This window comes from Abramis brama (genome assembly GCF_963993115.1).
Source record: "Abramis brama genome assembly, chromosome: 2".
NCBI lineage: Eukaryota > Metazoa > Chordata > Actinopteri > Cypriniformes > Leuciscidae > Abramis > Abramis brama.
Genome location: NC_139964.1, coordinates 23442429 through 23469426, shown reverse-complemented (window position 1 = coordinate 23469426; position 26998 = coordinate 23442429). Strand labels below are relative to the sequence as shown.

Below are 26998 nucleotides of genomic sequence, written 5' to 3'. Positions count from 1 at the left end.
TTGCTGCGGACTCACGGACTGTCTGCTGCTCTCTGGTCCTCCACCCCTTCCGCCCTCAGTCGCTCCAACTCCCCCTCAGACCTCCAGACCCCCGCCTCGCTCTCGGGAGGTCGTCGCTGCGGCTCCGTCGCGGCCTACAGTATCCTCACCATATCTCCAGTACCTCGGCTCATCAGCTGGGCGGTGGGCTCCATCCTCGCCATCATCGTCTCCCCATGGCGGCCCTCATCAGGATTCCTCCGTGGCTCCTCCCTCCGTCAACGCCGCCGTGGGGCACCACCCTGGCTGTGGCCTGGAGGAAGATCCAGCAGCCCCTGCTCAAGGCCACCACTTGGCTCACTCCACCTTCATCACTACCCTGGACTTTGTTGTTCGTCCTCCTCCCGGTCATCCGTTCACCTCACTAGTTCAAAATAAACTAGTGATCGACAATGTTACTGTGCAGCAACTGCAACGACAATGTTACGTGCAGCAATGTTGTAATGAATATACTGGTTTATTTGTTTGTTTTCTTATTTAGCTTTTAAAGTTTATTAATAAATTGCCGTTTTTGTGTTGCAGTTGTTGGTCAAGTTTCTTCTTGTAAATTTCAGTGCATTGTGCAGTTATTTGAAACAACTTCAGTAGTGTGTAAATGCATTAACTGGTAGTAAGGACACTGTTTAAAATACTGCACTTCATGTGTGGTAATTTAATAGAATTGCAGAAGGTTCTTGTGTGGTTCACTACAGCTTTCAGTATTGCAGTGATAGTGTGTTCATTTAGACACAGGATTACTGCAGTTTCCAGTGTTGAACACTGTTAAACCTTGCTGTAAAAAATCTGCAGAATTCTGGCAATAACACACATTTTCCCACTAAAACAATAATATACCGTAGAAAACAATGCATTCTGGGAAATATTTGCAATTTTCAAGAAAGTAGCCCTCAGGAATTTAACTAATATAATATTCGCTAATATAGTCCACTTGACAGTAAATGAAAACAAATGAGTGAATTGAGACACTGATGAACACCTGATAAGCAGAATCACTGAAGGACAGAGAAACAAGAACAGAAAAAAGAGAAACACAAGAACTACAACTGACTTCCAGCCACACTGAGTGTAAAACCAGTTTACAAGCCAGTTTAACATTATTTCTTTCATACATGTACAAACGTTCTTGTTGAGAATTAACAGAGGTTTAGATGTTGATGTTTTATTGAAAATAATAAAGTTTCAGTATCAGTATTTGCTTTAGTTCAGCTCTTGACTCTTTACAATTAGTTTTTCTATGGCTGCTGTGACTGAGTTTTTAAATCACATTTGTTATGGCAAGAGAAAGCCAAGAGGATCAAGTGTTTTTGGCTATTATGACTAATTTTAAAATGTATATTTATTGATAAAGATAAAGTATATCTGTGATTCTGCATGAGATCCAGCAATGTTTCAATATTAGTGTGAATATTATTAAGTACAAGCAGTTATTTTGAAGGATATTGAAATTATACAGTGCATAAAACATTTTGAACTCCTGTATTATGTAAGTTATGCAAGTAGTTTTGTATGTAAGCTTCTGTTTCTGTCACACAGGATCATCAGCTGCTGTGGCTTTCATGAGTTATAACACAATGGAGAATCTACTGAAGCCAGACTTCTTCAACACATCAAATGACACGATTAAAACCATGATGTCCACTGTGATCTCAGCTACTCTTCCCAAAACCAACAACACTAAACTCACCAAACCAGTCAACTTCACCCTCAAACACATCAGAGTGAGAGACTGAAATGTGCTTTTGTCCAACCTGAGAACTGATGAACATCTGAAAACATCTAATATTCAGTGTTGTTATATTTTCTGCATGTTCTTTCTTCTTTCTGCAGGAGTTTGACCCCAACGGTTCTCTGTCCTGTGTGTACTGGAATATCAGCGAGTGGATTGTAGATGGTTGTTCTGTTTTAAAGACCAACAGCAGCTACACTGTGTGTTCCTGTGTTCATCTGTCCACATTCGCTCTCATCATGCAAACCAGCCGCCCATCAGATGTGAAAGAACATGTCACACAGGTAAGATTTATGACATTGTCTACCAGAAGTTTGGTGGACTAGTCATCCACCAACAGACTAGTTGATTTGAATGGTATAGATATTGGTTTTATCATTATGTTGCCAGTTAACAAAATAAATCAATTGACATTGAAGCACGTTTTAGATTTGCTTTATTATTCTCTATTAATTCAACCAATTGTTTAAATTTTCTTTGTTAAGATCTGCAATGCTGTGAACTGAATGGTTCAACAAATAACAGGTGATAATTTAGTATCACTCAACTTCAACCACTCAATCACACTACTCAAATTCCCCACTATAATTATATAACCAAGTTTATAAACTCAAAATGAATAGTTCACAAAAAATATCCTCACAGAAAATTAAGTAAAGCCTTATAAAGTGTAAATTCCTCCGAATTACCAATTATTACGAATGTTAGGGCACACTTTCGGGGTGAAACAATACACTTTACACAAACACAAAAACCACTGTCAGCATTTTCATCACGTGCATTCAAACACCATTACACAAAAATGAAATATATAACACTCATATGATAGGCCTATTATGCACGTCATTCACATTTGTTATTGTTATGCACAAACACATTACATTAACGACTTACCAAACTCTTTCATAGAGACTTTTTAATGCCTGTCATGTGCATCGATCAAACATCTTCGATCATCTCGAACTCTAACCACAAAATACACATTATACATGTTACACTTTTAAGAAGGATGCAATGTCACTTCCTAGGGCAACACATTTATTTCTGTACAAAAGACATGAAAAACACAGGTCAAACAAGGAGCACTTTTCTTTGCATGTACACTAGGGCTGCAACAAACGATTATTTTGATAATCGATTAATCTAACGATTATTAGAACGATTAATCGACTAATCGTCGATTATTTTGCCGACTAATCAGAAGGTTTGGAACGATTATTCAGCTTTTTCAATTAATTAAAACACTGAGTTATACATATTCTAACTATAATATAAAAAAGAAAATAACTTCAGCTTTTGAAATTGATGTTTTAATGAACTTTGAGCCAACTAAACAGGTCATTCTCTTTAAGTTTTCAGATTTCTGTCCAACTCAAATCACACACAAATGCTCTCTAAGCATTGTTTAAATATTCTGTTCTCTTTCAATAGAAAAAAATAAACAAAAATTAATCAGCTGCATTACAGACAAACTTAAACTGCAAACAATTATTATAAGAATAAATGTAAAAAAAAAAAAAAAATTACATGACAATTGAGCTGACAGAGTAGCCTGACGTCGTCATACTCAGATTCTAGTCAGAATGTGAGTCTGATACTGCTCCATTGAGCTTTGATTATGGGGCGTGTTTCAACCGAACCAGGAAGGAAAATGCCTCTGCACTCAATTGGATAGACCTACAACCAATCAGAGCAACGGAGTAAGTGACGTATGTTTTTCATTCATGTTTCCGATCGACAAATGCCTTGATCGCGGTTCTCTGTTTCTCTTTTAAAATGAATGCGCTGTCGATATCTCCTATAACAGACGCGATGGCGGAATCTACACATGATGTTTTATAATCAAAGTTCGGGAGGAGCACGTTCAAATAATCAATCCAATCAACTTGCCATCAAACAATTACCATGTCTGTCTACCTTATCAGCATGAGAGGAAGCATATATTTATTCACTGTGTCAACTCACCTAACATTCCTTGACAGTTTTCAGCATCCCCCCAATCACTCCTGGCTTGTTCTTCCACAGCCTGGAATACGGGGGGAGTAGGCTACTTTGGGTTCTATGGCGGGTAGATCATGCCTTTTCTAAGTCTACCCTGAAGAAGGCGAAGGAGCAGTCTACCCTTCCGTCGCCGTCAGTCCGTGTCTATTTTTGAATGGGATTGATAGAGACGTCAGACGACAGACCAGCGGCGACGTCACGGCGGCGTCACAGTAGTAACGTATACCTTACGGCGACGTGGCGACGGCGTACGTGAGAAATGTATAAAAAAATCATAACGTCTGAACCAGGCACATCGCCTAATAAGACGCCTGATACACACGTCGTCCCTCAGTACGTCGCCTAATAAGACGCCTGATACACAGTCGTCCCAATATAATGTTATTTTTCACATGTTGATAACGAAAAGTGAATAGCATGAGTAAGATTGGATTTGCAATAGGCTATCGGGAGACATGATTTTTGTTTTGTTTTGTAGGAAGCTTTTCTTTAAAGTGAATTTTTGTTTAATATTAAAGCCTATCTTAATTTTAAATTTGTCATCACCCAATTGCATGGATTTAATAAAAAAGAAGCGAATATTCCATAAACAGGCTCTAACTTGTTGGTCTTTCTACAGCAGTGTTTCAATAAATGGTCTATCTTTTCTAGACAGAAAAGTTAACAACAAAGTAATAAACAATCTTTTATTTGCAAAATCTATCCCTGCCTCCAGATACAAATGGTCCCCCTTGTATGAAAATATTAAAGGTCCCGTTGCATGCGATTCCATGTTTCAAAGTTTAGTTAGTGTGTAATGTTGTTGTTAGAGTATAAATAATATCTGTAAAATTATAACGCTCAAAGTTCAATGCCAAGCGAGATATTTTATTTAACAGAAGTTGACTACAAAAAACGGCTCGATTGGACTACACCCCTCTACTTCCTTCATTAGTGACATCACCAGAACCGTGTTTAGACTAACCTCCGCCCACAGGAACACAGGCGTATTGATGGCGAAATGTCAACAGACGGTTGATGTTTATCTATAATCGGATACCGCAAAAGTTTAATTCAAAGTTGTTAGTTTGCTCTGTCCATTTCATCACGGACTGTTTTTCTAACCTGGGATAATATCAAGCAGGCTTCTCTCAGCGTTTCATACTGACGGAGGGGGCAATTTCAACTATATTCCAGCAAGCGGTAAGTAGTGATTTAATATGGAAGTAGCGATCAACTTAACATCGTTTCTCTTAGTAGGATGAAAATAATCTTACTTAAACTGTGATTAATATACAGAAAGCGATCAAAGAACAATCCCTTTCCAATCGTCCAAGCTGTCAATCAATCACACAGCGCGAGTTTATCTGGACACTTGCCAAAACTCGTTATGAAATAAATGACGCTGTTACACTGCACAACGAAGCTCTTACTGTATTTATATGCCTCATGTTTGCATTGGTGAAATCATTAGTGAGTGCAGAAACTGCGTTGCAATGATAAGATCTTTTTTCACGCGATCAACAGGCTGTCATCTGCTCAACGCTCACTGCAATTTTTTATGTGATTGAAATAGATCTAAATACTTAAAAAACTTCTCACGATTCGTTAATCCCGATAGTTGTAATAGTAAAAACGTATAATAGCTGTAATAGTAAAAGTTTTCCAGATAGTTCCACATGTAATGCCAGATATTTCATATGCAAGCATGTCAGCCAATCACAGCAGAGGGCGTTTACACTGAAGTCTCACAGCAGACACGCCCCTTCAAACAGAGTGTTCAAACCAGGGAATGAAATCAGGCTAGGAAATATGCCTTTTATTTCTAAATTATAACAATTTTTGATCTAAAAAACATACTAACATTATAAGGGCACCCCTGGAAACATGATAAAATAATAAAAATAATCCATGGAATGGGACCTTTAATTGGAATAGAGCATGGAGTAACCCATACATTTTTAATTACAAACAAAAGTAAAAGAAATATCATTTAAAATTATTTACCATTATTACCCCTGTAACAAGATTATTTCTAAATTTATACCGTAGACGAAAAATGCAGCTTTTGCTTTATGAAAACGGAAACGTTAGACCATTTATTCTATAATTGCTCACATAGCTCTTCTCTGTGGAATGATATAGCCTACAATGTTTCATTAATGGACAACTTGGCTCAAACATAGCCTATATTTATCTAATTTTGATATCTTCTTTTAATTTTCTGACTCAAATTTCTCTGTACAATATATAGTCAACTTAATAATTTTGCTTGGAAAATTCTTTATTCATAAATCGAAGTTTATGAAAAACTACGGTGACGCATTGCTGCCACATACATATAATTTTTTCCACTCAATTATGTCGTAATAACGAGATCTTTTGTCGTTTTAACGACATATTTTTCTCGTAATAACGAGATCTTATTTCATTTAAACGACATATTTTCTTGGCCTTATAAGGACATGTGTAGTCATGTAGGCTACAAAATATGCCTTTATCCACATAAAATTGATAGCCAATCATGTCTTTATCATACGTTCAAAAAGCTGAAGAAATAACAGCCCCCAACGGACATTCATGTTAAATGATCAAATTCTGTACACACCTTATTAATAGCAGATGAGCCCAGAATACGAACATTGTGTTTAATTGCATATTAGGCTAAGCATTTTCCTCCCATAGAAAACCCTTATAATAAAGAAAAAGCTTAATGTGGCTTAATAGGCTACTTCAGTGATAAAGATCAAATGCTGTACACACCTTACACTCTCAGAAAAAAAGGTACAAAAACTGTCGCTGTGGCGGTACCTTTTCAAAAGGTACACTTTTGTACCTAAAGAGTACATATTAGTCCCTCAAAGGTACATATTAGCAGAGGTGGGTAATCCAGGGGCCAAAGAGTAAAAGTCCTGCCATATGTTTATTCCACCCATGAACTCAGTCAGCTGATTTCACTAATTAGTTCTCTCTCCTGCTGAATTAGCAAATCCAGGTGATTGGAACAAAATACTGAGGAGGACTTTTACTTTCTGAACCTGGTCTTTACACCTCTGCATAGCAATGCCACATGTCAGCCAAGAGCAAAGAAATAAACCAGAACTGGACATTATCGTAGCCAAAAAATCTGTGTATATTAAATATGGAGTAATTTCAGCCACAGCCTCAGATGAAATCAAGTGAAGAGAAAAGAAGACATTCAATCTGTGAAGATCTCAGCAGAGGAGGATTAAACAACTCCACAAACAGCATTACCAGCTTCACTTATTACTAACCAGACTGACTTTATTTCTGTCAGACGTCTACAGAAGTTTTATTGAGAATTAACAGAGGTTTAACTCTAATGTGTTTCATTTGAAATCACCATAACAGTGAATAGTGTTTCCATTAGTTGGGCTCTAAACTCTTATTCTAACTATTGTCTTTTTTGGCTGCTGTGACAGTGTGTTTATCAAACACATTTGCAGCAGCAAAGAAAGCTAAAGTGAAATGAGATCAGGTGATGATGGTTTTATAATCATCATGAAACAGACTGATGTACTGAGGTTTTTAATAATCTAACAATTATGTTGTTCCACTAATATATTCATGTCACAAAACCCTGTATTACTGCAGCATGAGATCCAGCAATATAACAATCGGCTTAAATCTTTTAACAAAGATAAAAAAAAAATATATAATCATCTATGTTGACACACACAGATATCACCAATCAGCGTATGAATCTCAACAATGGTGACAATCACACATATGCAGATAAACAAAACCAGAACATCACTGAAAAGCTACTAATTCACAACAAAAACAACAGCCAAAAATAAAAGCTATTTTGAATCAAACAAAATTATAGGACAATTCAGCTGCATAATTTATTCATGTTGCAATGCATGCTGGGAGTTTTGTACTATGCTGGTACCCAGCATGCATTGCAGCAAAGTACTTTTGATTGTCACCATTGTTGAGATTCATACGCTGATTGTTGATGTCTGTGTGTGTCAGCATAAACTGGCTTTTTCGTGTTCATGTTTGTTAAAGTCTTCTGATTGTTATAATATTGCTGAATCTCATGCTGCAGTAACACATGATTTGTGTTGTGGAAAAAATATTAATGTGACAACACAATTGTTAAATTATAAAAACCTTAGTGAATCAGGTTGTTTCATGATGATTATCAAACCATCAACAGGAAACCATCTTCATCTGATCTCAAGTCAATTTAGCTTTCTTTGCTGCTGCAAATGTGTTCGACAAACACACTGTCACAACAGTCAAAAAAGACAGTAGTTAGAATAAGAGTTAAGAGCCCAACTAATGGAAACACTCATCACTGTTATGGTGATTTCAAATGAAACACATTAGAGTTAAACCTCTGTTAATTCTCAATAAAACTTTTGTAGACGTCTGCCAGAAATAAAGTCAGTCTGGTTAGTAATAAGTGAAGCTGGTAATGCTGTTTGTGGAGTTGTTTAATCCTCCTCTGCTGAGATCTTCACAGATTTAATGTCTTCTTTTCTCTTCAGTTGATTTCATCTGAGGCTGTGGCTGAAATTACTCCATATTTAATATACACAGATTTTTTGGCTACGATAATGTCCAGTTCTGGTTTATTTCTTTGTTCTTGGCTGACATGTGGCATTGCTATGCAGAGGTGTAAAGACCAGGTTCAGAAAGTAAAAGTCCTCCTCAGTATTTTGTTCCAATCACCTGGATTTGCTAATTCAGACAGGAGAGAGAACTAATTAGTGAAATCAGCTGACTGAGTTCATGGGTGGAATAAACATATGGAAGGACTTTTACTCTTTGGCCCCTGGATTACCCACCTCTGCTAATATGTACCTTTGAGGGACTAATATGTACTCTTTAGGTACAAAAGTGTACCTTTTGAAAAGGTACCGCCACAGCGACAACTTTTGTACCTTTTTTTCTGAGAGTGTATTAATAAACCATACTATCCTACAGAAAAGCAGATGAGCCCAGAATATGAACGGAATGCATTTAATTATACGTTAAGCGTTTTCCGATAGAAACCCTTTATTATAAAGAAAATAAAGGTGGCTCTTAACGTGGCTTTCTATGGGAGGATGGCATTGCGGTGCAGAGCAAATCCTTTAAATGGTATTCAATGCAAAACAAAAATGAAAAATAAAAGTAGGCAATAAAATAAACAAATTATTGTGGCATTAATTAGCCCACAAACAATATTTATTTTAAAGACTAAACGAATTTGTTTAAAGAAAAACACCAGCGCTGGGCGTTTATCTGTATAGGCTAGTGTTTCAGTCGTCCTTTTCAAACTGGCGCAATAAAATGCAACAGAATTTGATTTGTTAAACATGAAGAGGACTTATCAGTCTGGCATGGCCGCTCGCTCTAACGTTAACCTAGATAAATGTTCGCTATTATTAAGCACATATCCGAGTGTTTGTGCGGAGTGTGGAGCGCGCACTGCATGACGGCGCCGGTGCCATCACTCGCATTTTCCTATCAACAGTGGAAACAACTTAAATACTCCATCATTTCTGGTCATACAGAAAAGAATAATACATCAGTCGCAACTACTTTTATTTGTGTAAACTCTCAACAACAAGAAAACGTTGTGCTTTTGTAAAATAAAAGAAAACGAACAGGGAGCAGTGATCTCTTTCATGATCTCTGTGAATTGGAGCGCGTCTCAAAAATGAACCGAAAAACAGTGTATAGACAAGCCTCACAGACATGAGAAATATAACTATCTATATAAAGTTTTTAAATAAAAAAAATGTTATCCACCAACGAAAAAAAATCCAATCGAAAGCAAATACGGTATACCATCTGATTATGTGATCCTGTCCGTATGAAAGGTGCATCTCTAGAGGCTAAATTACAGCGGAGATGTAGATATGTTTGCAGGCAGCCTACACTGATTTAGAAAAGACTAGTTCATTAATAAACAATTAAAATGCTTCATTATTTTTTTCAGACACATTTATTATATCATTAGCCTACTTTTGCCGGTGCTTTGCGGCAAGTTTTATGCGCTTGAGCGCGGAATAGCCATATATACACCCAGGATTGAATATAAACGTGTGATTAGTCCTAATTGCTTAAATAAATTACTACTAGTCTAGAAAAATCCTTTAGTCTATGGCAACTCTAATCAATAGCCTACATTTAATATTTGACATTATTTAATTAGTAATTAGTATCCAGCTCTTTACATTAAATTAGTTGAGTAAGCATAATTAGTTAATGAACAAATCAAATAATAAAATAAAGTTTAAATTATACTACCGGTAACCATATATTTCTATATAGCATTGCTTATTCCACCACACAAAGAACTGTTTATAAGGTGACAATCCGTTATACATGTGAAGATTGTAGCCTATATGGCTGTATCTTGAAGATTTTTGTATTGTATCTTCTGTTATAAAGATGAAGATTGACATTTCGTTAATTAAACAAAATAAGAATACAATGTTGTAAAAAATAAACAACTTAGGCTATGTTCTGTTAGATGTGTTTTGACTACTTTTTGTTTAATTATCTCTAGGTAATGAAGATATAGCCTATTAACAAAAATAAATCTTAGGCTATATATAATATATTATATAAAAAAAACTTATAGGCCTATATAAAATATATTTTAAAAAAGGGCCTCATTGATTCATTTTGCCTGATTGGGGGCTGTTACTATTTGCTTAAGCTTTTTGAACGTAGAAGTGTGATAAAGGCGCGATAGGCTGTCAATTCTATGTGGATAAAGGCATATTTTGTACATGACTACACATGTCCTTATAAAGGCAAAAAAAAGATGTCGTTTTAACGACATTTCGTTATTACGAGAAAAATATGTCGTTTTAACGACATAAGATCACGTTATTACGAGAAAAGATGACGTTAAAACGACATAAGATCTCGTTATTACAACATAATTGAGGGGAAAAAATAATATGTATGTGGCAGCAGCTATGCGTCACCGTAGTACTGCTCTTATGTAAAGTGTAACAATTATCGTCAGCCCTCTTGCGCCCTCTGTTGGCATTTGTACATAATATACATATGTTCATTGTTTATATATTTCTTCATGTATTTTAATAGTGTTGTTAAATAAAATAAAATAATTAATTACTTTTAATACCCTACTTTATTTGAACCAATTATATCGCCTCATTTGTAATATGTATTTAAGTCATACTAAAGGCTATTGTTCACTTCAGATCTATCTTTATGACCAAAAAATATATAAATAAAATAGTCGACACTGACAGCCCTAGTTTTGAACATGAACCTACATTGTTTTGCATTTTGTGACTAAAAGACTATTTCCCTGTCTTATATTTTTTCATTGTTGATTTATTGAAAATAATAGGCTATTAAAAAACTTGTCACCTTCTCCTGTAAACAATATCGTGAATAGTTTCATATTGTGTATTCGCCCATTATGGTCAACTGTGTAAATTAAAATTATTACCACCTTCAAAAGTAAAAACTCAGAATGACACATTCCAGAATATTATGTTTATAGATTACAATTAATGAATTTATCTGTTCAACTTTAAAGTTGTTGTTAATAATTGTGCAAAAAGTTGTGACTTTGATGGTGTATAATTTGCATAGTCCTCATATCCAGTAGAAAGTGAGTGAATTATTTAAAAAAAAATACTATGTTCATAAACCATTCAGAGATAATGACATACACAACTTTGTATACAAGACAACAATTGTATCAATGATATTTTCAATGTCATCAGAATACAAGAAAAGAATGATTGATTAGAAAGATAACAAAGGAAAGATAAGAAAAGCTAGGGGGAAAAATAGATATTATTTTATTGTGATGCGACGTTGGAGTCACACGTTGGTGTCACGCGTCTGTGGTGCGACGTTGGAGTCGCACGTTGGTGTCACGCGTCTGTGGTGCGACGTTGGAGTCACACGTTGGTGTCACGCGTCTGTGGTGCGGCGTACCCCTTCTGTCACGTAAAAGTACACGACTGTCGACTTCGGTAAGTTATCCGTGGCACTATCCACTCGTCATAGGGTTCGGGCCGAATACCGAGCCCGCCCTCTCCTCGGACAGCACCCCAAATATGCATTTATTCTATGACTTATTTGTAAGTGTGAACTCGTGAAATCTAAATTCTCCAGAGGCAGTTATCTTTTCTTTTACTGTCTATGCATCTTTGTTGTAAACGAATTCAACCCATAAGCGCTCTTAGATGACGTGGATGATTACGTTACCGTTGCTCATCTGTCCATCATCAATTAAAGCCCACCCTGGCAATTTGATTGGCTCGGCCTTCTGGGAGCCGAGCATAATTACTCCTCAACGGATCGAGTCCAGACCGAACTTCCCGACCAAAAAAATGTTGTGGGCAGGGTTCGGGCTGGCACCCAGGCTACTGACAGAGACATTCTCATTCACCTTTTAATTTACAGTATAAAAAATTTACTGACATGATATTCTTCATAACATCTCCTTTTATAAGTCTTCATGAATATGGAACAAAATACAGGCAAGTGATAAGACTGTAATACCTAATAGTGTTACAATAATAAAAACAGCCCTGACTCCTAAGCTCGCTCAAGCTTTAGCATATTCTATGCAAAAATAAATCATCACATTACTGTAATTATATTATTATTGTTAATATTAGTAGTATTGCATTCTCTAATAAAGAGATTTACTGCTAGTTATTTAGCTCCAGCTGGAGAACATTCACCTCTCACCGGCTCGTCTTGTGCCGGGGTGTTTCCTCTTTAAGTGCTTTAACATGCATGTTGTGCTCCCGTGAAAAGCAAGTTCCGCCTTGCATGTATTGCACACGACAGCATTCTTGGTTTGAAGTTTTGTGAAACTCACACACCTTGCTAGTTTGGATTCGTTTGCACTCTGTCATAATTCGCGCTGTGTTTTCTTCTACCGCAATAGCATTTGTAACGGCTGCATTACACTCTAGCGCTACAGCGACAATGTCGACTAATCGTTTCAGCCCTAATGTACACCGCACTTCATCACCTACTGAATGCTACTTCTATTCTGTTATTGTGTGATACTTTAACAGATTATCATAAACAATCACACAGCAAAATCCCCAGTGTTAAATTAACACTCCTCAGTGTACATATGTGTCCACACTACAGAGTGTTAAAATTAACACTGAAGCAGTGTTGAAGTTAATGAGATAATTAAGTGATTAATTAAGTGATGATTGGCCATTAGTGGTGACACCTGATGTTAATAAGCAGAATCATTGACGGAAAGAGAAAAAACAATAACAGAAAAAAGAGAAACAAGAACTACAACTGACTTCGAGTCATTACACATTATTGCACTTATTATTACCAGTTTGACTTTATTTCTGTCATACATCGACAAAAGTTCTTGAGAGTCAACAGAAGTTTAGACGGTAATGTTTTATGGAATTTTTCAAGTTACCATTATGGTGGTCAGTGTTTGATTTAGTTGGTCTCTTGACCCTTTACTTTTATTAATGTCACTTTTTCTTTGACTGTTCCAACATTGTGTTTATAAAGCACATTTATTACTGCAAGAGAAAACCTGCTCACAACATGTTGTGATAACATTATTCTACAGTTTGAGATCCAACAGCAATATGAACAATTTTGAAAATACTTTGTGCATAGAAGTTATTGTGTTTAAACACACATACATCAAGAATCAGCATATGAATCTCAACAATGGTGACAATAAACAAAACAATAGCAAAATAAAAGCAAACAGAAAAAAACAATGAAAATTACAGGACAATTCAGCTGCATAATTTATTCATGCTGCAATGCATGATGTGAGCTATTGATCCGTTCTGATTGGTGGCTCCCATCATGCACTGCAACATGAAGCATTTGTGTGATTGTCACCATTGTTGAGATTCATATGTAGATTCTTGATGTCTGTGTGTGATTTTAGAACCTTCAGATCATTAAAACATTGCTGGAAGTAACTACTGTAGTGAAAAATTAATAAAGCATTTGTATAATCAGTTTCTAATGCTGGGTGAGATCAGTGAATCAGGTCACTAGTAATTTCATCATCGAAACATAACCAGGGCTGTGTTTCCCAAAAGCATCTTAAGTAGAGATGCACCGATTGATCGGTTGGTGACCGGAATTGGCCGATTTTCACGTGATCGGCCGTGACCGGCGACCGGCCGGTCAGTCTGACAAATGCCGATTTTATGCCGGTCAAATGCACTCGGGCGCCGCATGATTAACATTGCGCAACATCAGCATCACACGTGCACACGGAACACACATGTAGGAAACCTCGTGAATTAGCGCGTATTTTCTTTCGGCGTGCATGTTAATCAATGAGTGCATTCACAACGGGAGCAGGAGCAGCGCGTGAGCGTCAAGCAGGAGCGTCGCGAGCAGTGAAGCGCGTGTTTCGGTGCCGAGTCTATTCGCTTCACTGCTCGCGCTCAATTAAAGGGAAAGCACACTTTTGATGGACAAAATAGCCTAAATAGGGTTTCACAAAAAAAGTGCCCAAAATGCACAGACTTTGCGTGTTTTAACAAGAACTAGAGTAGGCTATGTCAGAAAAGAAAACGAAGACTAATATTTATAGAATGTACCCATTTAAACTTGTTTTATTATTCAGTAGGGGTGCACCGAAATTTCGGCCGCCGAAAATTTTCGGCCGAAATGGCATTATCGGTTTCGGGCCGAAATAAAAAAAAACAGCTGAAAACGTTTAACCGAAAATGAATGTCACCCGCCCCTCCCATCCGTGCGCAAGCGCTTAGGTTTCACTCACGGTCGAGCTGTTATCACGCGTCTGCCTATCAAAGATTAAGCATGTCAAAGGGCTGTCACTTATTGCACAATCGATCGGACCAACCAACACAAGTTTCGAAAACGAAAATAGGGAATCGATTTTAGCGGTCTTCTCTCGGAGCGCGTCCAGCTCGTCACTACAGTATACGCTCGCAGCGAACGCGCGTCACACAGGAACTGCAGGTTCTGACACACACACACACACACACATAGCCTATTTCTGCATAATATATAGTGCATAATATGTAGCCTTCAGTAATGCTTTTCATTGATGTTATGGCAGTCCACATTGCTGACTTGTGCGCCCTCTTTACGGTCGTCCTAATGCCTGTTTAGTTGTCCGTGGATTTGCCTATATTTGGCGTTGAAAACGGATCAACGCCAAATATAGGCAATTTACTAACGATTCAATGAACACTTAGCCTATGTCTCAAAAATCGAACAGGATTTATTTTTCACAAAAGTGACAGCCCTATACGAGAGGACACCAAAGTTGCAATATGTAACATTTGTTCTGCAAAAATCTCCAAAATTGTGGATTTTTTTTGCACAACTTTTAAAAAACTATTTTATTTGATGGAACATAAAACTTGAAGAATAATGTTATTTGGTATTATTATTTATATTTATTGTTAAAAAATATTTTATGTTTTGTTATGTAACTGTTAATAAAATTTGATTATTATATTGTGATTTTTCATTTCAGATCCATTAAATTCAAGCAGTATATATACGTTTTTAAAAGAAGCCATTTTCGGCTTCAGTTTCGGTTTTCGGCCAAGAGCATCCTAAATTTTCGGTTTCGGTTTCGGCCCAGAATTTTCATTTCGGTGCATCACTATTATTCAGTTTGTACAAGTGATTGCAATAGGCCTGTGTGTGTGTGCTTTGAGAAATATCTTTATACTGCAAGGCTATATTTATTTTATTTTTTATTTATATATTATTTTATTGCCATTCCCTGTTTTCATACAGACGTTTAGTTTGCCAAATACATATATAAAAAAATTATTGGATATTGAATGTGAAAAGGAAATGGTTCTTCCATAACACTGCACTTTAGATGTGTGTGAATTACCCACACCTGGAGTAATTTATATAGTTCTATTTTATAGCGTTTATCTGTTAAAAAAATATGTACTATGCAAATTGTAAAATGTTCTATTACAGAAAAGATATAAAATAAATATTTGTGCGCTGTAAAGTGGTTAGAAAAAATGAAATCGGAATCGGCTAAAATCGGTATCGGCAGGTCAAACTCAATGAAAAATCGGAAATCGGAATTGGCCCAGAAAAATGTAATCGGTGCATCTCTAATCTTAAGCCTAACTTGATCTCAGACCAACTGCAATAAATGGTCTGTATGATGAAATTAGGATTGCGATGCTTTCAGGAAACACAGCCCAAGTCATAGTTTCTCTTGCAACAAATGTGCTTTATAAACACAGAGTTGGAGCAAACAGAGAAAAGCTAATGTTTAAAAGGAAAGGGTCAAGAGCCCAACTAAAGCAAACACTGATCATCATAACGGTGACATGAAACGAAACGTTCCATAAAACATTACCATCTAAACTTCTGTTAAATCTAAATAAGACCGTGTGTAGATGTATGACAGAAATAAAGTCAAACTGGTCAAATAATAAGTGCAATAATGGTTTAAAGTCAGTAGTTCTTGTGTTTCTCTTTCCTTCAGTGAGTCTACTTGTTATCACCGTCAATGATTCTGCTTATTAATATCAGGTGTCACCACTAATGGCCAATCATCACTTAATTAATCACTTAATTATCTCATTAACTTCAACACCACGTCAGTGTTAATTTTAACACCCTGTAGTGTGGACACATATGTACACCTAGGAGTGTTAATTTAACACTGGGGATTTTGCTGTGCACATGTCTGATAGACACATTACTCTTCATGCCACACTCAATTCTCAAGAAATACATGCTCTATACATAAACATCATAACATAGATCTGAACATGTGCTGTGCCCGCTCTCACATGGCATAAAGGAAAGGTCTGACGAATAACGTCATTAAAGTATCACAAACTCCTTTCACATGAATACAAGCGAGTCATGCATTTAAACTCGATAAACATAACCATGTAAATAGCTATTTAGTATAAATTCACATTACTCTAGCATTGATAACTGCACATATATTTTAATACTCTTTCTAATCACTGTTTGCATTTAAACAGTGAATGCATTTAAGTATTTTCAATACTATTTGTTTTAACATCTTAAATTCTATCGCACCTCTAAAAGAGAAAAAAAGTAAGCATATTTCATTACCTTGGCATAATGATATTACTCGTTCTCTCAGACAGACCTGTCGAAGGGCAGAACGCAAATGGAAAAAAGACCGATTACAAGTTTCATATGAAATTTTAAGGGATTCTCTTTCTGCCTTTCAACGAGCTGCTAAGGTTGCTAAGAGTAGATACCTTTCAAACTTAATCATACGGAACAGTCAAAAGCCAAATATTCTATTTTCCACCATCGAATCTGTTCTCCATCCAAAGGTTAATTTATTCCCTGAAGCATCTGTCTCTCTATGTGAGGACTTTGCGACATATTTCAATGACAAGATCTCCAAAATTACATCCTCGTTGTGTACTTCAGCGTATAAATTGTCTGATGTCTCACTCTCCTCTTCCACTTGGTCTGTCTTTGAGTCTGTTAATCTCAATTCTCTGATTGAGACTATGTCTCATTTGAAACCAACTATGTGTCCCAACGACGTCATTCCATCTCGTTTCCTTGGGCAAGTTATTGAGACTGTTGGCCCTGACCTGTTGTCTGTAATTAACAAATGTCTCCATACTGGTACGGTACCTTTTGACTTTAAACTTGCCACAGTGCGACCCCATCTTAAAAAAACAAGTCTGGACTCCAAACTGTTGGCTAACTTTCGACCTATTTCAAATCTACCTTTTTTATCTAAGATTCTAGAGAAAACTGTTTTAAATCAACTTCAGTCTTATTTGACTATCAATTCTATTCATGAAAAATTTCAATCTGGTTTTAAATCCCGTCACAGTACTGAGACAGCTCTCTTAAGAGTTTTAAATGATATCATGTTAACCACTGACTCTGGGCAGTCTATGGCTCTGGTTTTGTTAGACCTCAGTTCTGCCTTTGATTTGGTTAACCATGACATTCTTATATCACGCCTTGAAACATGTGTTGGTCTTCGTGGCACAGTATTACAGTGGTTTCGGTCTTACCTCTCTGACAGGAGGTATGTTGTTAATATTGGACACCTTTCTTCCTCTGAAACAACTTTAAATTCTGGTGTTCCCCAGGGTTCAATTCTTGGTCCTGTACTGTTCTCCCTATATATGCTTCCACTGGGGTCCATTTTTAACAAGTATGGGGTCTCTTTTCATTTGTATGCAGATGACACCCAGATTTATATCCCATTGAAGCGTGATGATAGGCTGGCATTACAGCCTATCATGGATTGTTTGGAAGAACTAAAACTCTGGCTTGCGACCAACTTCCTAAGCCTGAATGAGAGTAAAACCGAATTTATTATGTTTGGTTCAAATGGACAATATGTACATGATCCTGCATTTGCATCTTTGTCGCTTTATAGTACCACGTGTGTCAGAAACTTGGGTGTCTGGTTTGATATTAATCTTAAATTTGATAAGCAAATAAGTACTGTGATTAAGTCGTGTTTTTATCATCTTCGTCTTCTGTCAAAGGTGAAGCCTTTTCTTTCCCTTAAGAAATTCGAAACAGTCATGCATGCTTTTGTTACATCTCGACTGGACTATTGTAACTCATTGTACATCGGTGCTCCACAGGCTTGTGTTGCACGTCTACAGTTGGTTCAGAATGCAGCGGCTCGGCTTCTTTATGGGAAGCGTAAATATGAATCTGTCACGCCGATCTTGATCTCACTACATTGGCTGCCGGTCAAATATAGAATTGATTTTAAAATTCTATTGTTTGTTTTTAAATCCATTCATAATGAGGCACCACAGTATTTGTCAGACCTGCTACACCCTTACGCTCAGTCAAGGTCACTTAGATCAGCTAATTCTGGTCTATTGCAAGTTCCGAGGACTAGATTAAAAAATAGAGGAGATCGTGCCTTTTCTGCCATCGGCCCTAAATTATGGAATAGTCTCCCGGTCCATATCAGAATTGCCCCAACTCTATCGGCCTTTAAGTCTACTCTTAAGACTTATTTCTTTTCTTTGGCGTTTAATACATCTTGACTCATTGTTTTATGATTTTACTTTCGTGTGTTATACCCATTCTACAACTGGTGTTTATAAATTGTAAAATGTTTATTTTTACATTTTATTATTACTAGTCCTTTTATTATTTTCTTTTTTCTCTCTCTGTGTGTACAGCACTTTGGTCAACTTCGGTTGTTTTTAAATTGTGCTTTATAAATAAACGTTGTTGTTGTTGTTGTTTTAATTGTTTTTAATCCTCTATGAAATATGCTAATGAACTGACTATATAATGAACTAGATTTCAACCGATCACCAGTTACTGTTCTCATAATAAGCTCACAAAATAATAAAAGCATTTTACCACTGAATCTGACTGAAATTCTTATTAACAGTACATACTGAATGCGCTTTTACATGTAATGGCTGACAAAGTAACGCTAAATGAGGTTAACATGTCAATATGTAGACTAATCACAGACACTTGTGCCTTATTAACTCAGACTGTCCAGACTCGTAACTACACAGGACTTAATCAATGTTCGTACACATCTATTTGGTTAGTTATCCCTGGTCTTGCACTCACATCTCGAGTATATATCTCTCTAGGCCTTTATTCCTCCTTTTTGCTCACGTTAAAAGTTACTAGTTTTTCCTCTTGAGTTGTTAACACCCTCGTCCGCAATTTTACGTACAACACTCTTAATCACAGTCAAATTAAACTTTTCTTAACGTCTCAGGCACGAACTACGGCTCTATAAAAATACAATACTGTTGGGCATTACTAGTATAAAGATTATTGTCAGCTTACCTGTACAAAAGACATGAAAAACACAGGTCAAACAAGGATCGCTTTTCTTTGCATGTACACCGCACTTCATCGTACTGAATGCTACTTCTGTAAGTCAGCTACTGATGCATAGAGTAACGCTTGGCTGCCCCCTGCTGACGAACCTGAGTTTAACAAAAATGAACACAGTGCAATCCAGTAATAGCCTACAAATAAATATAACAATAATGTCTTTACCAAGTTCAAAATTTAAAGGGGGTGCAATTTTATTTGTCCCTTTTGACATCCTCAGTGCTACATACAGGATGAAACGAACAGAGCCTATTACAGCAGATTAAATGATGATCATCACATTTACTCACATAGAACATCGATTAAATCAAGGATTTATTTACTTGACACACGACTGGATTCGTCGTCATCAGGGCTCGCTTTTCTTAAAGGGAAGTAATCTCTTTCTTATAAGTTCAAATACCACCAGGCTACATTTATATGATAAAATATATATTTTTTCTATTTTCTATTTGTTTTATTTACATACAAAATCCTCTACAGCCCTGAAAGCTATTAAATGGCTATTCAAGCAATGCTTTGAAGACAATTGTAGACAAACTTAAGGTCATCTGCTGTGTGAGATGATCCTTTTATGTCCATTTGTGAGGACTGATATTTTGTGTAAAGGAGCGGTCACATCAGCGAATTTCGGTGAAATTTTGCAGGCAAACATTGTTTATTGTAGTGATGTATGAAGCACAGCTCACAGAGAAGGCACTTTCAAACCAAGCAGCTTTGTGTTATTTTGGACAATTGATAATGTCACTTAACTTGTCTAAAACATTTTAGTTTGGATGTTTTCTCAGAGCGACTCACTGCTGGATCTGCTGGACCTGTTGAATTTGGTGTGTGTGATGGTGGGGCTGGTGTTCTTCAGTTTGGCCCTGTTGACCTTTGCCCTTTGTCAGAGGAGTCCTGGAGTGAATAATGTCGCTCGAATCAACATCTGCATCAGTCTTCTGTTGGCTCACCTTCTGTTCCTGCTCACACAACAGTTCCTGAGCCTCATACGCCCTCATCAGGTGAGAATGATGAAGGAGCCCTACACCTCAGCACACACAGCAAAATCCCCAGTGTTAAATTAACACTCCTCAGTGTACATATGTGTCCACACTACAGGGTGTTAAAATTAACACTGAAGCAGTGTTGACGTTAATGAGATAATTAAGTGATTAATTAAGTGATGATTGGCCATTATTGAAGATACCTGATGTTAACCAGCAGAATCATCGAATGAAAGAGAAACAACAAGAACAGAAAAAAGAGAAACACAAGAACTACTGACTTCGAGCCATTACACATTATTGTACTCATTATTTTACCAGTTTGACTTTATTTCTGTCATACATCTACACACGGTCTTATTTAGATTTAACAGAAGTTTAGATGGTAATGTTTTATTGAATGTTTCGTTTCGTTTCAGTGTTTGCTTTAGTTGGGCTCTTGACCCTTTCCTTTTTTAACATTAGATTTTCTCTCTCTGCTCCAACTCTGTGTTTATAAAGCACATTTGTTGTGGTAAGAAAAACTATGACCTGGGCTGTGTTTCTCGAAAGTATCGTAAGCCTAATTTGATCGTACAGACCATTTGTTGCAGTTGATCAACAATCAAGTTAGGCTTAAGATGCTTTTGGGAAATGCAGCCCTGGTTATGTTTCAATGATGAAATTACTAGTGACCTGCACTACCCCCAACACTTATCACATGGGTTAATGAGCTGATGAGTTGAATCAGGTGTTTTTGATTAGGGAGACAGGGAAGAAAATGTGCAGTGTTGGGGGTACTCCAGGACATGTTTAGGAACCACTGTCTTACAGTAACACATGTGCTTAATAAATACAACACTGGAATAGTCAGAGAAAAACTATCGTCAAATAATTAAAAGGGTCAAGAGCCCAACTAAAGCAAATACTGACCACCATAATGGTGACTTGAAACAAAAAACTACATAAAACATTACCGTCTAAACTTCTGTTGAATCTCAAGTAGATGTATGACAGAAATAAAGTCAAACTGATAATATTAAGTGCAATAATGTGTAATGTCACGAAGTCAGTTGTAGTTTTTGTGTTTCTCTTTTTTCTGTTATTGTTTTTTCTCTTTCCTTCAATGAATCATCATATCCGTCTCTCATGATCTCCAGGTGTTGTGTACCGTGATATCAGGTGTGCTGCACTTCCTCTTTCTCTCCGGCTTTGTGTGGATGTTCATTGAAGCTGTGCTGCTCTTCATCTGTGTGAAGAACCTATCACAGATCAGCTCCAAAAAGAGGGAGGTGCTTAGCAGTGGATTCCTGTGTGTGATTGGATATATGGTTGCTCTGGTTGTGGTGGGCGTGTCTGTCGGGCTGTTTCCTGATGGATACGGCAGCGAACAGTGAGTTATTGTTTTTGTTTTTAATGTACTTATTGGATTCATTACTTATTCATTAAAGTAAATATTTTTTGTTTATGACTGACAGCTAACAGCTAAGTCATTTTTATTCTGTATGTATAAAAATAACCCAGAAGATAAAAATGCATTAGTAGTTTTTTACACATTAATATCTGTATTTCAACAGTCAACACCTGAAATAGTTTTTTTAGATGTATTAATTCAGTTCTTATTATGTTTCCTCTAAACAGCTGCTGGATTAAAATTGATAAAGGTTTTATCTGGAGTTTTCTTGGTCCTGTTTGGGTCATACTAGCAGTGAGTTCTAGTTACAGACATATTTCTCATGGGCTGTCGAAGTCAAGAAAAATAATGTGATAATTTCTTGTTTTTCTGCAGATGAACATGATTCTCTTCATCAGCATCGCCATCAGTCTGTGTTTAACTCTCACCAAACTGAATGCTGAAGTTTCTCAGATGAAACAAACCAAGTAATGTGCACTGTTTGTTGCTCTGCCACTATTAATAGAAAAACATAGACAACAAAGACACATTAAATCTTTCTTTCTCTTTCTCTGCAGGCTTATGGTATTTAAAACACTGGCTCAGTTTGTGGTTCTTGGTTGCTCCTGGATTCTGGGTTTCTTCACTAATGACAGGAAGGTGCTGGAGATCCTCTTCCTGATCTTGAACTCCCAGCAGGGAACCTTCATCTTCCTGGTCTATTGTGTCCTCAATAATGAGGTCAGACATCACTCAATTTAACACCATATTCCATTCAAAACTGAACATGAAAGACTATTACAGTTGTTTTCTTATTTTGGCAATCCATGACTTTTAGAGGGAAATGTCAGAGTCAGTTGTTTAATCTGTTACTATTCTTCCATGTCCTTCCTGTGACGGAACGTTCAAATGATCCAAAACTTTTCAAACTCCAACTGTCAGAAATTCAAACTTTTAGGCCCAGCTTTCTCAAGCTTTTTTTTTTTTAATTTTGTCCTCAGTAATAAGTTCAGCAATTTTATGATCCCGCTCCATAGGAAGAAATTTGCACTCTCTCCAGAGACAGAAAGAAAAGTAAAAAGTAAATCAGTATTTACTTTTGAAAGAGCAACTATAGTCTCATAAAACACATTTTCTTTCCTGTTTATTATAAAGAAATTCCATTGTGGTTCATGAGTTTCAGAGGTTAAATGGATGTCATGAAGTCACTCAGCTCCTCTCGTCTCATTCTTGTCCAGGTCAGACAGCAGTTCAGGAAGTTCTTCAGACGTCTTTGCTGTGGACTCAAACCCAACAACATCAAAAGTGTCCAGAAAAAATGCTGAGGACTACACCATCCATATTAAAGAGATGAATGCTACAGAATCAATGCTTTCAGATATTAACGCCAGTCTCCGATCTGCCAGTAAATTAGCAATTAGCCTAACATTATACAGGTCTGATTTTTTAGCTGTCATTAATTTTGATGTAATTCTTTTCACTTTTTTTACTATTAGTTTTGTGGTGGAGGGTTTGTTGCCTCATTCTTTTAGACCTGTGTGTGATTAATTTTACTGGAGACCCTTAAAGTGATTTGTGTTTCCTTTAGTTCACTGTAGTCCTTTAGTTAACTTTAAGGATATTTAGTATGACAAAGACAGTAAATGATTGTAATTTTTTGCTTATTGATATTAATCAGTAAATAATGTTTCCCTTTTTTTCAGCTTCATTGGTTTTCTAGTAAATATTAAGAAACTTTAGAAGAATTATTCTTTTACAACAGATCATGTATCTTCATATGCTCTACTGGTGTAAGGCCGCGTGTCCACCAAAGCGTTTTTTTCATGTGGCTGGCGTATTTTTTCAATTGTTTTCAACAGGAACGCAGCGTTATTTAAAAAGCCATGAGCGTAACGAGGTGCTGAACGTTTTTTTCACGCTGAAGCGCTGAGCGTTCGCTGTTTTTTACAGGTCGCCGAGAGTTGAAGAATGTTCAACTTTGGGTAAAATGCAGCGCTCATCACTGTCACTTTTTACCCAACCGTCCAATCACAGTGGAGGAGAGGCGGGACTAATACCACACCGACCAACCGCCACATTCTGCTTGTACAACGTCAACAGATGACGATGACAAGCATAACAACAGAACAAAATAATTTAAAATAAGAGCCAGAGAAAATATGTTACATTGTATCGAAATTTTAATATAGAATCAACACAGAAACAAAATATGTGTGAAATTAGATACTAGTAACACTTTCGCTGATATTCTGTATCATAAGGAAAGTGTCTCAACTGAAAAAAATGCCGCGCTGCTAAAACTCTCTCAAGCGCCCACAGCTAGGCGTTTTCAGCAAGGCGTTTTTGATGGACACATGTTCTAAGGTTTATGCTCTGTTTTGTTTCATTTTCATGGATTTTAGTCTATTTCTCATCAGTTACACATTTCCTTTGTTCTAGTTTCTCGTCAGTCATTAATTGCCACGGACATTCATTAACAAGCACACCTGTCTGTTGTTTTGGATATTGGATTGATATTGTGATGTACCTGTTTCAAATAAGTTATTTTGCTTGCTTTTGGGTTAATGTTATATAAATATGCTTGAATGCTATTTGCCTGGAAAGTACCTGCAAAACATAGAATGATCTTACAATTGAACTTTCTTTCTTAAACTGATTTAAAGTTTTATTTTTTGCATTAACTGCTTTTTATTGTAACTAATAAAATAAGTATTTTTTATTGTTTCGATCGCCTCCTGTGAGACTTTACTTATAACTACAAACTGAGCCTCAAAATCCCCTTTCACACAGCGCTTTGAACCCGGGAAATTGCCGGCAAATTGCCAGAGCGCCTTCTGTGTGAACGCAAACACGACCCGGGATTGATGCTGGGATCGATGCCGGGTTGGGGACCCGTGTTCAGTCCTGGAACGCGCGCTGTGTGAACAAAAGCCGTAATAATACCGTGTCGTAGTGATGACGCTGAAGCGCGGGATCGTTCGCCAGCTGTGAAACGGTACGTAATGCGCAAGTTTATGATCGAATCAGAGAAAAAAAATGCACAAGCTTGGTTTCTCGAGAGAGAAATCGCAGCTCATAAGCAAACTTAAGACGCTGCTGAGACATTACAAGTCACAGCAGAAACACAAGAACTACAACTGACTTCAGACACGGTCTTAGATTAAGGCAGCAAAGCAGCTTTACAGTGATAATAGGAAATTAAAGTAACAGAGATTGTTTTGGCTTTACAGCAGCTCTAGAATAAAGTTATTGTCCAGCTAAAGTTGGTTTTGATTGATTCACTTCCATTGCAAAGATCATTAGTTATTAACTTAGGGGCCGCTAACACAACACCGTTCATGAAACCCTAAACACTCTCCGGCCACTCATTTGCACAAAACAGTGCCTGAGGCTCGAGAACGCAAACCTTGAAATAGGATCCAAGACACAAGCTATTGTAGAAAAATTGTATATATATAAAAAAAAAGTAATCTTTGCGCAAACTTCAAAAGCGCAAACCTGTGAGAACGCTGACGGCGTGCACATGCGTATTACGTGTTTAGTCTATAGGGATGCGCATTGGAATATATATGTGCTCAGGTGTGTAGTCCTTCTTTACAAACCAACCCTCAACAAACTACTTGTCTGGCCTTAAAAATGTATAATACAGAATTTTTTAGTGTTTCTGCGTAGCCACGTGAAGCGATAAAAAGTTTCCCGCCAGTCATTAGTTGTCATGGACATTCAATAACGAGCACACCTGTCTGTATTTAGTTCATGACCATGACTGAATCCGAAATCGCCCCCTAAACCCTCATTGACTATTCCCAACATTAGTCCACCAATACTGCTCACTTGAGGGAGTGAATGAAAACGAGTGAGCCAATTCGGACAGGCGTTGATCGTACATCGGTTATACACTCGTTATTGTGGTGCAATGTGGGATCGAATAAGTGCACTCAATAACGTCCACTATGGTTTCAGACACCACTACAAATGGCTGTTCCCTCAAATAGCACTCTTTATATAGGGGGCGATTTCGGATTCAGCCCATGTGTTTTTAAGTTCCTCATTTTCTTTAATTCCTTGTCCGGTATTGTTTGTGCTTGCACACAGATAAGTTTGTGTTTCATTACTTTGTTTAATAAACTGTTTTTATTGGAATTACTTTGTTCACCTTCTTCATCCCTTGGATTCAACGTTACAACTGGCCACTTCAGCGATTATGTTCATGATTATGATGATGATGATGATATTATCATATAATTAGAGTTTTAATCATAGACATATTACATGTTAATTTATCCAAAGATATTATTCACATTGACCAATTTTTTCCAGAGTTTCCAGGTATTAAGATATCCATGTTTATAAACTGCTTTACATACTTTGGCAAGCATAGTTATAGAGTAGGGATGGGCAAACTCTGTCCTGGAGGGCCACTGTCCTGCAGAGTTTAACAAGCATTTTGTTTTGTTTTTAAGGCAATCAGTTTGCATGCTTTTTTAAATTATGTCTAACTAATTAGATTTTACAGTGTATGGAAAACTTTTTAATGCAGTTCAGGCGTTCTGCATCTTCCTCCTGCAGTCTTTCAGTGGCGTTTCAGGCCAGATCGGGTCTTTTTCTGCCACAAGGGTTTTTTTTTTACTACAAATACTGTCCTTTCACCTACTGAAAACTACTGATCAATCAAAATACAAGTTTCTTTTTTCTCAAAATATATGCTCTATATATATAAAAAAAAAGTTTTCTGCCATACATTTTTAAGTACAATCAACTTGGATGCTTAAGTATGTCATCTTAAATTACATTAAGCTGACTGAGTTGAATCTTGTATAACCAATAAAAAAATTGCTTAACTTATTTTAATGAATTAAAGCACTGTAAAAACATATGTTGTCATAACTTATTGATCAATTCTCATAAGCTACATCAGCAACAAATAAAATGAAGTTATTAAATATTAGCTCAAACGACGTCACGCATTCCTCTAATCCTTGGTGGATTTGCATCTTTGATGCAAGATATAAAGTAGATCTGTGTTTATCTTGTCACAGCAGAATGGAAATAAAG

At 36.8% G+C, this 26998-nt stretch overlaps 1 protein-coding gene across 1 annotated transcript in view; it reads left to right on the top strand.

The window, feature by feature from the left end:
* Positions 1-24669, top strand: part of LOC311077975 (adhesion G protein-coupled receptor E3-like) — a gene marked incomplete at its 5' end in the record, with an annotated part of 61222 nt that extends 36553 nt beyond the window's left edge. The window contains 8 exons of the mRNA XM_084106621.1: positions 1582-1757; positions 1867-2028; positions 20374-20589; positions 21711-21943; positions 22192-22258; positions 22340-22431; positions 22522-22684; positions 23182-24669. Of these exons, the coding sequence (XP_083962747.1) occupies positions 1582-1757; positions 1867-2028; positions 20374-20589; positions 21711-21943; positions 22192-22258; positions 22340-22431; positions 22522-22684; positions 23182-23268 (1196 nt within the window). The 3' untranslated portion in view covers positions 23269-24669. The remainder of the gene's footprint in view (positions 1-1581; positions 1758-1866; positions 2029-20373; positions 20590-21710; positions 21944-22191; positions 22259-22339; positions 22432-22521; positions 22685-23181) is intronic.
* Between the last annotated feature and the right edge of the window lie 2329 nt (positions 24670-26998).